At 46.5% G+C, this 14,760-nt stretch overlaps 1 protein-coding gene across 2 annotated transcripts in view; it reads right to left on the reverse strand.

Annotated features, from left to right (window-relative positions):
* CEP89 (centrosomal protein 89) overlaps positions 1-14,760 on the reverse strand; it is a 1,308,678-nt gene that overhangs the window by 355,720 nt on the left and 938,198 nt on the right. For both annotated transcript variants that reach the window (XM_086945134.1, XM_086945133.1), the window contains exon 16: positions 8,653-8,794. In XM_086945134.1, the coding sequence (XP_086801260.1) occupies positions 8,653-8,794 (142 nt within the window). The remainder of the gene's footprint in view (positions 1-8,652; positions 8,795-14,760) is intronic.

A 14,760-nucleotide genomic window follows, 5' to 3' on the forward strand; every position in this document is an offset into this window, starting at 1 on the left:
GCCGGGGTCTTTGACATTGAGGAGAGTCTCAAGATGAGGACGCCAGGTGAGGGAGAGACGAAGATATCCTCTAGAAGAAACTGCCGAAGGGCCAGACCACTTTACAATATCAAAATCATAGCGGGAGGAGGGAGCAGGCTGGGGAATTTTTTTGTTCTACCAACATCTAAGACCAGAGCTCAATCTTTTACCCTAATTCTCTCTTTTAAAGATACATCCACACAGGAGAGAGGGCGCTTTACCCAAAGAGCTTCAGGTAAACTTTGTATCCTATAACCAAGATCATGCAAGCATTAGTACCGAACAAGATTTTATTTTCTTGTTCAGCCAAGGACAATAACAAAGGCATAGAGAATGAACTTGATTTTTAAAATAGCTGTAGGAAGAAATGCACACTCTCGCTCCAAACAACATATTTGAATTGGGTAGAATTGTGACTTGCATGCTGAAATGAGTTTTTTAAACTAGTAAAAGGATTTCATCAGATAAACATAATATTAGTCTTGGGATATGGTAGTGGATGCATTCTCTAGGCTGTGCCAGAGATTCTCCCAACGTGAGGAGCATTTCAAACGAACTTCTGCTTGCTACTTGGTGCTAAACAATACGTTTTTACCAATATTATTAACTCTGTCAATCCATTTAACACATGAATGCTGGCATTTGAGCCTTTCCCATTTCCTCTATTAAGTTCCTTAATAAGGATAATAGATAAGCCAAGAATTTTGTGAAACTCTATTAAAATAGGAGGTTTCTCATTTGGAAGACAGAGGATTATGTACCTTTGTTTTCTATGTTAGAAGAAACATATTTTTCATGGCCTGGCCAATCGATTTGGCCAGTGAAAGATAGATCATCCTGAATAACCCAAGGCTTTACTTTGGCATAAAAGATTAACATTTATACCACACAAGGGTGGCAAAGACATGAAAGGCTGTACAGGGTATCTTACTTTATGGAACTCATCCTGAGGTTCTGAGGCAAATAATTGTAAGTGAAAATGGTGGCTCTTTTATGCATTAGCAGTTTAATGCAGATGTTACTGAGCACTGACAACAATGGAGAGGCTTGCAGGACCCCACATTCCTCAAACCATGACAACAAAATTATGTTCTAAATTCCAATTAACTATTTATGATGGGGATAGAAAAGAAGCGAACTACTGTTGAGTTGAACCACGTAGCTTCTCGAAAGGTGTGAATCTACACAGCAATACATTGTGGGTTATGATAATTAGCACACAAGATATTTACGCCAGTCCATTCAAAAATATAATCCCAAGGGTTGGTAAAATCGGTCAATGCCATGAGGTAGCCTAAAATATGATTGGAGTGGATGTAGGAGATTTCTAATTTTGAAATGATTGTGAAGTTTTTGATTTGGCATTGGTGGAGAGAGAAAAAAATATTTGATAACTAATTTGATAGTTTGGCTCCAGCATGGTATTAGTTAACCAAGTGCAGATGGTCGCTATTTTAAGGCCGCAAGGAGCCACTCCCTCCTACAGAGGTATTATAATGTCAGTAACTACCTCTTTAGCAACCAGGTTGGTGTTACATTGAACTGGGCAATCAGAGGAAGGCTTGCTTCCTTTCTTAGCTTGATTTAAGGTTTATAATAAATTGATGCCTGGATTTTCAGCGCATACATAGGAGATAGGTAAACTCAAATAGAAGGTATCTGAAGGGGCAATGTTGGTATAAACATGCAATCAAGCAAATTCTGAATTTTGAATCAACCCATGCTTATGTAGAATTTGCAGCACCACGATTAGACCATATCTCAGCCTCGCTCACCACAACCAAAACCTTCCACACAGGTCAAACTACATGCCACACCCTACCAACCATGCACTTCTAAAAGACACTCGGGTACCCAATGTGAATTAAATATTTTGTAGCCTCTTAAGGTGCATGAAACACTACATAATTATACAAAACAATACAAATATTTACGTGTGGAAGACAGATTAACCCCAGACCTTACAAGTGTCAAATACGGTTCTAAGATGCAATTTAGACGAAGGACTTTAGAGGTCCATGATTGAAGGCAACATGAGATTGCATACCGAGATGCTACATGTTCCTAAATATCCTACTTCGGGTCCAGCACCACTCTAGTGCCCTGTATCAGGGTTTCTTAACCTGTGGTCAGTGGACCCCTGCGGGTCCGTGATATCTACTCAGGAGGTCAGCGGCTATAGATCATTAAACAAGGGAAGATTAATAAAGTAAATATACATAAAAAGCAAAATTTAAATTTGTTAAATTATGTAAAGTGAAGGAATATCTAAATGGATGCCAAAAATCAAGTTGGTATCCTTAGGTGGAATCTTGTGAGCAGCGCAACTACAGAAACAAGATGGAAAGTGGCCTAAATTAAAGTGTTGGTATATGCCCACAGAAAGAGAGCACGCGTTGGAGCAAAAAAGACAACATGATTAGCTAGCAAACAGCATATCTCTTCACCTTTTAGAAATAAAATTGCAGTTTTTAAACAGTTCAGCTTCGGATTGAAATTTTGATTTTTGCATATTGTTTTGTTTGTGAATTAAAGCACAAGTTACTTACCTTCGGTAACGCTATATCTGTAAGAAACATTAGTTAGTGTTAGATTCCTTACCTTAGAATATCCCCAGGCGTCAGGCTGGATCCGGAATCCGGAAAGTTTTCGTCAGCAGTACTCCTGCGCGTCGGTAGGCGTCGTGTGCGGCTCCGCATCCGTCGTCGTGATCGCCAGAATGATGTCAGAGTACTTAGACGCCGCGCCCTGAGCGCTATCATCAGTTCTGTACATAGCTTTCCGCGCCAGGAACACAGAGCCATGATAGAAACGACACTGGTGCCATGAAACTAGGGCCCTGAAAAGGATGTCCTTAACCCTAGATATCGGTTCGCAGAACGGGGAGGATGGGTGGGGCGGTAAGGAATCTAACACTTCTTACAGATATATGGTTACCAAGAAACACAATAGTGTTAGATTCCTTACCTTAGAATAGATACCCCAGCAATACCAACCCCGGTGGTGGGTCTGCGAACCAAGATCACAACAGAAAGTCCTGGAGAACGGAACGGCCGAAAAAGCCATCTCTCCGGACTTGGCTGTCCAGGCAGTAGTGCTTAGCAAACATGTGCAGCGAGGCCCACGTAGCTGCCTGACAGATGTCCTGCAAGGGGACTCCCCGACCCAGGGCAGTAGTAGCCGCAGTGGCCCGAGCCCAACAGGAGGCGCCTTTTTCACCAATGAGTAGCAAACCTTGATACACAAGACAACCCACAGAGAGATGGTCCGCTTGTGCACCGCCCGTCCCTTCTTAGCTCCCACGTAACCAACAAAGAGCTGGTCGTCCACCCGGAACTGGTGTGTGCGATCTAGATAGAAGGAGACCGCACGTTTTGGGTCCAGACGGTGGAGCCTCTCTTCCTCTTTCGAGGGATGCGGAGGTGGAAAGAAGGTGGGTAAGGTGATGGACTGCCCGATATGAAAGGCTGTAACCACCTTGGGCAGGAAAGAAGGAAGAGTCCTCAGAACAACCTTGTCCGGATGGACAGAGAAGATAGGAGGTTTAGAAGGTAGAGCCTGGAGCTCACTCGCTCTCCGGGCAGAGGTGATGGCAACCAGGAATGCAGAAGATGAAGAGGACAGTTATGAAGTGGCTCAAAGGGAGCGCACATCAGATAAGTCAGTACAAGGTTCAAGTCCCACTGAGGCATCACAAAGGGAACAGAAGGAAACATGTGTGTGATGCCTTTCAAGAATCTATTTACAACAGGGGACTTGAAAAGAGAAGGCTGATCAGGAAGCCTTAAGAAGGCTGAAATGGCCTAGAGGTAGCCTTTGATAGTGCCCAGAGCAGAGCCCTGCTGGGCAAGAGAAAGAAGGAAGAGGAGAACCTCTGAAAGGGGGGCAGGGAGCGGATCCACAGCCTTTGCTGTGCACCATGCCACAAATGTGTTCCACCTGCAGGCGTATACCGATTTTGTGGAGGGACGCCTGGCTGCCAGAATCACATCACAGACTTCAGGAGGCAAGTCAAATGGCCTCAACTGCCGCCGCTCAATTTCCATGCATGTAGGTGGAGACTGGACAGGTTCGGGCGGAGGACCGTCCCCTGCTGCTGCGACAAAAGGTCCTCCTGAAGAGGCAGACGAATCGGGGGATTGACTGACATGCTGAGTAGCTCGGGATACCAGTATCTTTGTGCCCAGTCCGGAGCCACAAGGATGACTTGGGCCCGGTCTCGCCTGATCTTCTTCAGCACTCTGGGCAGAAGTGGTATAGGCGGAAAGGCGTACAACAGACTGCAGAACCACTCGCGACGAAAAGCGTCTTTGAGCGAGTGCCGCCTTGGAAATTCCAATGCGCAGACTGATGACATTGCGCGTTCTCTTTGGTGGCAAATCGATCTAACCAAGATTCTCCCCACTGCTGTAAGAGACCTTGCGCCACATCCGAGTTCAGACGCCATTCGTGATCCATTATGCACCAGCGGCTGAGTTCGTCCGCCCTGGTATTCAGGGAACCTGCCAGGTGTTGAACCACCAGGGTGATGCTCTGGTGTTCCAGCCATGTCCAGAGGCGCAGAGCCTCCTGACAAAGGGTCCACGACCCTACCCCGCCCTGTTTGTTGCAGTACCCAATGGCGGTGGTGTTGTACGCGAACACCTGCACTACACTTCACAGGACAGAGGGAAGGAAAGCCTTCAGTGCAAGTCAAATCACCCGTAGCTCCAGAAGGTTGATATGGCCCGGGACTCTGCCGGTGACCAGAGGCCTCTGATCTCCGCCTCTCCCATGTGGCCCCCCCATCCCAGGAGGGACGCATCAGTCACTACTACGTTATCTGGGTGGGGTAGGGAGAGGATTCTGCCGCTGACCCAATCGCGGTTCGTGAGCCACCACTGCAACGGACTCGCAGTGCCCTCCGAGATCAGGCTGTGGTCGGACAGGTTGCCCTGATGCTGTGCCCACTGAAACTTCAGGTCCCACTGCAGAGCCCGCATTCGCCACCTGGCGTTATGCATCAGTAGGATGCAGGAGGCCATAAGCCCCAGGAGTCACAGCGTCAACCTGACTGAGACCCGGGATAAAGGCTGAAAGAACGGAATCAGAGCCTGAATATCCCGAACCCGCTGCTCGGGGGGATAAACCCGAAACTGCACCGAGTCCAGAACCGCTCCGATGAAGAGGAGCTTCTTAGAGGGGCACAGGTGTGACTTCGGCAAGTTGATGGAGAACCCCAGCAGGTGCAGGAGATCGGCCGTAGTCTGGAGGTGGGAGACGACTGTCAGGGGCGAGCCCGCCTTCAACAACCAGTCGTCGAGATAGGGGAAGACTGGAACGCCTGATCTGCGCAGATGAGCTTCGACCACAGCCATCACTTTTGTGAACACCCGATGGGCGTTGGTAAGGTCAAAGGGGAGCACGGTAAACTGAAAGTGCTCGTGGCCTACCGTGAACCGCAGGTAGCACCGGTGGGCCGGCAGGACGAGGATGTGGAAATAAGCGTTCTGCAAGTCCAACGTCACCATCCAGTCCCCAGGGCAGCTAAGACCTGAGCCAATGTCAGCATCTTGAACTTCTCCTTCCGGAAGAAGCCGCTGACGTTCCGGAGGTCCAAGATAGGGCGTAGGCCTCCTTTGCCCTTCTTGGGAACCAGAAAGTAGTGGGAATAACAACCACACCCTACTTCTGGCCCAGCAATGCGCTCGACGGCCCCCTTGGCCAAGAGGGCTGTAACTTCCTCTTGCAGAAGTTGCAAGTGATCCCCCGACATGCGGTGGTATTGCGGTGGCATGGCTGGAGGTGACGCCTCGAAGGGGAAGGAGTAGCCCCTATGGACTATTTGCACCCATCTGTCCGACGTGATGAAATGCCAGTGGAGAAGGTGATGGCGAACCCCCCACTGGCGTCGAATGGGCCTGAAATGCCGGACTAGGAAGGCTTAGAGGCAGATGCTGCGAGGGCGGATGTGGACTGACCATGCCGTTGTCCCCCGGCACCGCCACAGCGGTAACCATGTCCGCGACCGCGTTGAGACTGGTACTGCAGCCTATGGCTGGCTGGACGTGTGGGGGCATCCCTTCCTTGGCCACAACACGGGCAAAAGCAGAAGTTTGCTGGCGCTGGCCCAGGCCCAAGGACTTGGCCGTAGCCCTGGAGTCCTTAAAACGCTCTAGCGCACTATCTGCCTTGTCGCCAAAGAGGCGATGGCGATCGCAGGGCATGTCTATGAGCGTGGCCTGGACATCCCCAGAGAAGTTGACAGACCGCAGCCAGGCATGGCAAGAGAATCGCCACCGTTGTGGAAATCGCTCGACCCAGCGAGTCCGTGGTGTCATGTTCACATCTAATCGAGTACCGTGCTGCATCCCGCCCCTCCGCCAGGGCTTGGGCGAGCCGTGTACGGGCCTCCTCCGCAACCGTATCCCACAGAGAGTGGGTGTAACAGCCCAAAAGGCAGGCGGTGTTGACAGACTGCAGCCCCAAACTCAGAGAGGAGAACAGTGTCTTCCCAAACTGATCATACCTTTTGGATTCCCGATCCGGAGGAGCGGTCAGGAATGCGGTCTGGGACGTAGAGGCCTGAATCACCAGGCTCTCGGAGTGGGGTGAACGGACAGACAGCAGGGGTCGCCCGGAACGTTCCGATCCACAGGGAGGCCTCTAGAGGGCTTGGACCAGGTGCCCATCAGAACGTCGGTGAGGGCTTCATTAAACGGCAGTAGAGGCTCCGAGGAGCTTGCCTGCGGTTTGAGCACCTCAGTGAGGAGTTTAGTCCCCACGGCCGTGACAGGGAGCTCAAGAGCCAAGGCCTTGGCTGCCCTGTTCAACACCACACTTTAAGTACTCCCCTCCTCTGAATTCACGGAGGGAGGAGAGATGAATCCAGTGTCAGGCGAAGTGTCTAGACCAGTGGCCTCCCCCAGCTCATCTGCACAGTCCTGGCTTAACTGGCACTGCTGTGCCAGAGGGTCCTCAGACCCCTCCCAGTCCTCCTCGTCATCCATGTCCTGCAAACCAGGCAAAAATTATGGAGCCGGGTCGTAGGTGAATTGTTCACCCATCGGTGTCGGAGACGGCTTCGAGCGGCGCCGCTCCAGCGTGGAACCCGCACCGGAGCTGAAACCGGGGACGGTGTCGTCTGAAGACGGCACCGGGAGCGACACCCTCGGGGTCGGCGCCAGCGGAGGAGTTGTGAGGTCGACTGGCGATGACCCGGATCCAGGCCTGGATCCTGTGGGGCCCTGCGGCGTCGGGAACAAAGTCGACGACGGCGCCGGCCCGCTAGGGCTCCCAGTCATAACCGCGGGGCCCGAAAGCGCCTCAGCAGGTTCCGACGGAGGGAAGTGAGTTCTCATGGCCACGAGGAAAGCACTTATTTCCTCCGGCGTTGCGTGCAGCCCAGGGACAGGCGGGTATGGAGCTGGACGCGGAGCCGCGCAAGCGGTGTCGCTCGAACCCCCGGCCGCGTCGCACAAGTGTCGGGGGGAGTGGGAAGAGCGATGACGCCTCTTTGACTTCTTTTTCGAATGCCTCGACTTACCGGAGGACTTGGAGCCCGACGAGTGGTGTTGACTCGACGAGCGGCGATGACTGCGGCTCCGCGACCGGTACCTAGACTTCCTCCTTGACCAGGACCTCGAGCGGCGTGGAGCCGACTGCCGAAGCTCGAGCAGCTTATGGGACCGCGCCCGTCTAACCTTCGAGGTCAAGGCCCGGCAGTCGGGGCACTACTTATCATCATGGCCGGCCCCAAGGTAGTAAAGGCACAGACGGTGGGGGTCGGTCACCGACATCAAGCGGTGACAGGCGTCACAAGGTTTAAAACCAGGTATCCCTAACGGCACCGCGAGTCGAAATCGACTCGAAAAGAGATCAAAAAAGTTAGTCAAAAATTGACTAGAGTACTGCTCTTCCAGGATCTGCGCATGCTGGTGCGCCAAAAAGAAGAACGGACGTCAGCGTGCCAGGGCAGCGTCTAAGTACTCCGACGATGTCCTTCCAGCGATCACGACGCCAACGACGGACGCAGAGCCACAGACGACGCCTACCGATGCCCTGGGTACTGCTGTCGAAAACTTTCCGGATCCAGCCTGACGCCTGGGGATATTCTAAGGTAAGGAATCTAACACTAAAGTGTTTCTTTCAGATTCAAATATTTCATACTGTATTTATTTGTTTGATGTTCACTTGTTTCCGTCTATTGTTTTGAGGTTCCAACCACAGAAATTACTTAGTAGCGGGTCCTCAGCCTTCTGTGGTCGTTCACTAGGGTTCCACAAAATACATGAGGTTAAGAACCGCTGCCCTAGTATATGGCTACTCCTGTAACTGCTTAATGATCTTTACACTAATACAGTTTGGCCAGGCTAGTTTATCACCATGAAAGTAACTTTGTGACTGCCACTAAGAATAACTCGTCAAAGTCCTGCTGTGTCTAAGTACCAAGTACTTCAGTAACACGCTAAAGACGATTTTCCTAACTAACATTTGCATGGCTTGGGATTTTGCTGTTCTCACTTTAATATATCAAGTGTTTTTTACACTACCATGTAAAGTTGCTGGATGCTGTATATATGCCAGTAGATCGAAAATTGAATTAAAGTGATTAGGCGCATTGTGGTCGAAGTGATGTAATCAAGAGCTTACCGTGTGTACTAACTGGTCCCGTTCCATTGTTATGTTTTCTGCTAGGTGAATAAGATTAGCCAAATACTGATGGGCTGCAATTTCTTTTTCCATTGCATCTTCTACATGTTGTTTCAGAATGGCAATTTTCTTGTGAGATTTTCTGTGCAGAAGATCAATTAAAGTAACGATTTTATCAACATACAATACACTTCTTAAAACACAATAACAGGGAAACAAACCATAAAAGGCAGTCAATCAAATACCTACATTTTTTGTGAGGCATAATTTCCAATGAAATGAAAAGCACGAGTTGTACAATGAGATGACTGTACCTCATAAGGTGATCAAATAAAAATTCAATTTAGTTGGATATGGATTATGAATCACTTCCTCGAAAAACCACCTTCAACATTTTTTCCCACTATAAGAAAACATGCTTGATTCCTAAGAAGTGATCTTCTTAAATGTTTTCACAAGAAAATAGACCATTACCTAAAGTGACCTGACGTTTATGTGTCTCACTTAAATGCAACAATTTTTTTGGGTAGAAAATTGGGAACAATGAAACAATGTGTGCATTCCAGACTTTAACGTTGGCAACATTTTGGAGAGTTTTAAGACCTCTCTGACTCCACCAAATGGTATTAAGGCAAGTGTTTCATCATTTGGATTGACACATATTAGGGACAATAGGTTGCCATATTACATATTGTTCAAGGTGAATGCACTTCAGGATCTTAATACATCAGTTGCAATCAGTAATGGTATGTACACAAAACCACCTGCAAGTGGAAACTCTTTATTAGTATGCCATCTACTTGACTATCAATCCCCAGTCAAGCTTTAATTGAAGGTCTCTGACTTCAAGTGGGGTATTCTAACTGTAGCAGATAACTGGCTGGGGGGTGGATCACATGCTGACCACAGCAATGATGCTCTAGATTGCTACAGGTGTATTTGCAGTAAGAGGGAGACAGGAAATGGAGGTTGGGTTGCCTTGATCTTCAGGGAACGTATTGTATGCAAGCAATTTACAAAGTTGAGTTTTCTCTGACCTGACTTGATGGTTTGTCAATGTACATTTCCCCAGGAGCCTTATACACTTTTGTAGTTGAACATTGCATTCGAAGTCCATCAGAAGAACCTCTTAATACCAACACGGAGATTAGCTTCCAAATTTCCATCCACTACAAGCAGACTCTGAAAGTAGGGGATTTTAATCTTCATGTTGACGATCCCTCTAATAGCAAGTCCCGGAACTTCCTGAAATGTCTGACTCGTTGGGTTTAAGCAATCGATTTACTGTGGTATGCATGTAGATGATCACACACTAGATCCTGTCCTTGTACTGCATGATTTGTCTTCTGATATTGAGATATACTGGACAAAACACATTTTGGTGCAGTTTTCCATCAATCACACGTTCTCAAGGAATGTGGATAGGAAACATTCTACCCCTAATTCAGCTGTGGAATTAACTTGATGAGAAGTTGGTTCTAAGAGAACTGACACTCTTTAGTTTGCAAACCTACAGACAGTGACCTGAAATAGATAGTAGATCAAAATAATTGGAAGATAATAGAAGTGCTCCATAACCATCAGGGAATATGATGTCATCCTATTCCCTGATGGTTACAGAGCACTCCTGAATTGTGGAATCCCTTAACAAGAACAATGGAGCACTACAGACAGAGAGCATACATGAGTAAGGATTTAGATGGACATAAAGCTCAGATAAGGATGGGAAGGAGGGAATGGTGAAGGAAACATTTTGCCCATTTAGTACAAGTATAGCTAATGCACAGAATGCACCTCAGAAATCTATCCCAAGGCCCTGTGCTCCAGCCATCACAAGCCTTTTGTGAAGAAATTAAGGGACTAAGCACAGCTCTGCCTAGAATTCTTCTGAATGACTTCCTCACAACACCCTTGGGTAGACATGTCCTTATTGGCCAGCCTTCTGTGCAACTTTAAATCTTGTTCCTCAGGTGATCCAGCAGCTATCTGGAAACACTTTTTATATTCCTGACAAAACTGTGGTTCTATTCTACAAATTGCTGACAGTAGGATTGGTCCTTAATTGCTGCTCTGATGTCTCCTTTATTAAAAAGGAAAAGGAAAAAAATACAATGGAACCCTGTGATGAAGCAAATTATTATATATTCACACTTTCCCTGCTCTGGCCAAAGTATTGGAAAAAAATGGACACAAAGCAGTCATCTACTTATTTCAGCGAGGTTTGTGCATGTGACTCATGGCACCCTGGCTTTTGCCACAGAAGAGGGATGGAAACAGCTAAAGGGATGGGCTGCAGAGTTGTTGAGAATGATCATGGATGAGAGTAATATATAACACTTATCCTTTCGGACATCTCCACTTCATTAAAAAAAAGTGAACTATTCACATCTGAAGGTTGGAGTCGATAGTTATGACTTCCTGGTAGTTTCAAAGGGATTCTCCTCATCTACAATGGTCTTTAATGATGTATGCTCCACATGCATTTTGGTGCAAAACACTATCTTATGATGAGGATATTTAGATCATCTGCTTGGACAACAAGCTTTGATCTCCATGCTTAACCTCTGCAACTTCCGTGCACCTATACCACAGAGGATGAGGCATTGATTTTTAAAACTGACTGGCAATAAAGCTGAGATTTTGATCTTGGACAAGATCAAGGAGTGCCAGGTTTGCACCTTTAGGCTTGCTAATACTGGACATTTTACCATACTCTAACACTAAAGTGCTCGGCTGTCATACTTAAACATGAACTTACCATAGCTGTGCAGTCAATATCATATGCAGCACCGGTTTTGAAGTGCTGAACCTACTTAGAGGAACCTTACCATTTCTTCTATTTGAACTCCATGCCCCTATCACAGTGACCTGTATTATGTTCAGGGTGGAATATTGCTATAGTCCCTATGTAGGTCTAAAAGCGTATGCAATGGCAACATTGCAGTGGATACAGAATACGGCAGAACTTCTTGCCTATCACTAGAAAAGGAGAGATTGGAACAAAGCAAGCCGAGCTCGTAGAAGGGTGGTGGTGGTGGTGGTGGGGGAGGGGGGGGGGGAGGGGTTTGGGGGTACATGCTTTCAGAAGGAATTCTGTTGCTGCTCCCATTCCGATATCTTGTTAAGCAGGCTGAACGCAGGGTTTTATTTGAGACTGAAAGCATAATACATTATTCTTAATAAGTTTATAATGAGTGCTCGTTGTAATGTTGCACAGTGCAAATTAGCCGTATGTGGCCAACATAAAATGGTTAAAAAAGAAAGTAATACGGTGCATGTAGAGATTGCCATTGGTTGACTGTGGAATAACAACTCTGATTGAAAAGTCTTTGTCTAATTCACAGAGACTTTTATGAACCTGTTCTCTCAGTGCCTAACTTATTCTTTGTGTGTTAGCCTTTACTCAGAAAATATGCTGCTGTTGGAACTCCCAAGGTTTAAATGGGAACTGAGAAGTGTAAGTGAGAAGAGATCACTCTGATTACTAGGATGCAGGTTTGGAATAAGCGGACATTACAGTTAGGAATTTCCACTTGCCTTAGGGGAGACCCAAAATCTTTTTATTCTGTTAGCATGTTTTGTGTGCAACCACTCTTCTTTTCCTTTTCCGATTGTGTTCTCTAGTGTAATGAAGCCTTCTGTACTTATACACTCTTCAATATTTAAAACCGTATCAAGTATTCAGGCAAAATAAATCATATTCAACATGTGAACCATTTGGGCATAAAAGTAGAGCAAAGTTATAGAATTCCTTGATGGCAACTTTCGGCCATTGAAGTTCAATGGCCTGAAGGGATTAATTGGGCAACGGAACCCATATAAAATGTAGGGAAGGGAATCCCAGATAAGTACATACCCAAATACATTGCACAGATGTTTCTGGTATCGTGAAACAACGGAACCGCAGTCACTTCCTTACTTGACAATAGCCTAGAGTGAGAGCATTTTATCAAAATGCTATTTGATTTGGGTGAAAGAACTCTTAATACTGACATAATGCAAATTAAAACATTGTCCAAGCGGTCCATTGTCTACAAACAACTAACCTCATAATGGGAGCAAGGAGTAGAAGCTGATACTCTACTAGCAAATTCAATAATAGCCAAAGACAACCATACATTTGACCGCACAAACATTAAATGGTTCAGGTTTGTGAGCATCTGCCAAGAGTACAAATTAAAATCACAAAGTAAACAACTCTCCCTCCTCCTCAACTTCATGAGGCCCTTAAATAAAGCGATAAAGCGACTCTTTCTGTTCATGGATTGTGGACCGATCTGACTCCTCCCTGCTCCCAACTTACCCAGACCTGTACATGGTGCTCATGTGGAGGCGCGTGGAGACATGACATTCCTGAGGAGGCTGCTGAGGTGGCAGAAAAACCACATTCAATTTAGACTTCTCTTGGCTCCCTGATGTTTGAGAGGAGCCCTTGGAGTGTTAAAAGCACCAGGAGAGGTTTCCCCAGTGATAACCGCTTTGGATAATACTGAGACTTGCAGGGGGTTTGCACGGTCTCGCTCTAGACAGGTTGGGTCGCTAACTTTACCTGCCTGCCTGCCGCTGGTCCTGTTGCATCTGGCCAGACAGCTCCCTGCACCTCACCACTTTACTTTTTCACCCTTGAGGAGTTAGTGTTTCTGGAAACAAGCTTGAATTGGTGGTAATCTATGGTGGAATCCGAAAGCTGAATGTGTTTGAATCCTCAAGAAATAGTAATGGATCTTATTCTGCATATAAATCGGCCTGTTGCGAGCTCCACACCGGGGAGAAGCCAAGTTCCAGACGCTTCATCCTGTGAAGTTCCCCTGTCGATTCTTTGATCGGTGAATACCGAAAAAAATTACTGTGTTTTAAATTTATGGATGCCTTCAAGCACTAGACACTTGACAATATTATGACAATGCTAATTCTTGCCCCTGCTCACTGATATTTAGATCTTCATGAACAAGTCAGTCTTATACTTGGGAGTAGTCCGCACTTGGGTGTCAAAAATGGAATAATAAGTGAGAATATTGGCTGTACAATTAATGTATATTATCTCATAACATTATGTATGCACCATCGAATCCAATTGTAATGTACCATGGTTTTGCTATTTACAAAATGCCAATAAAGATAATTTAAAAAAAAGCAATGGCATAGCCAATAGGTCTCGCCTTTGGGGCGTTATAAGTGTTTAGATAGAGCTATTGGCTTTGTTAACGTTTTTAATATGTGTTGTAGAGCACTGCGAATGTTGTGCAGCATGTTGAAAATGTATAAGCTATAATAAAAACAGTGTTATAACAACAAAGAAACAGAAAATCAGGCTATAGCATTATCATTAAGTTTAGGCTAAATATAACACTGCATACAGCAGTAGGAAAACACATGTGACAGCATTAGAGAAGGCCCTCTATACTAGGCACACACGTTTATAGGCTCATTTGGCCTTTCTAGTGTATTCTATTTCACACTGAATTGATAAATCGGTTGATTTATTGTATAAATGAAAATATTGCTTCTCATATGTATATATATATTTTTTTTAAACAGATTTTATTTGTCAAGTTGCACATACCATGCAGGGCTCTGTACCCCAGAGACATCTGCTCACATCAACCATATATTGATAATGACTTTGACCTTTATATTTTGATAATTCTTTCTTATTCTTACTCCGTGTGAGGGGACACCGAACAGGACACGTCCCTGGCTCGTACTTTGCGAGGAAAGTCGCTTACCTTCAGGAACTAGGACCGCGATACCGATCTCCAGGAGGATAAACACACCCCTCCGTATTCTGCCCATACAGGAATCGGTTCCGCGTGACGTCAGTGGAGGAGGAGGGAGTTACCCAGGAAGGGATTACACGGGGAGGAGAAAAGGAACCATTCAGCTACCAGCAGGCGCGAAGAAGCCGGAGTGAAGAGGAAGACGCCGGAAGAGACGGAGGAACGAGAAGACACAGAGCTGAAGGAAATCGAGGAACCCAGAGGAAACAAAGAACAAGACGGAGAAGAAGATGAGACATGGTGTGAGGATTGGTGGATTCCACAGGAGGAGGCTGGAGAGCGGCCGCAACTCTGGAGAGTTGCGGCAGAGCAGGTGAGTCTCTTGGGTCTG

Source organism: Lissotriton vulgaris, chromosome 12, assembly GCF_964263255.1.
Source record: "Lissotriton vulgaris chromosome 12, aLisVul1.2, whole genome shotgun sequence".
Lineage (NCBI taxonomy): Eukaryota > Metazoa > Chordata > Amphibia > Caudata > Salamandridae > Lissotriton > Lissotriton vulgaris.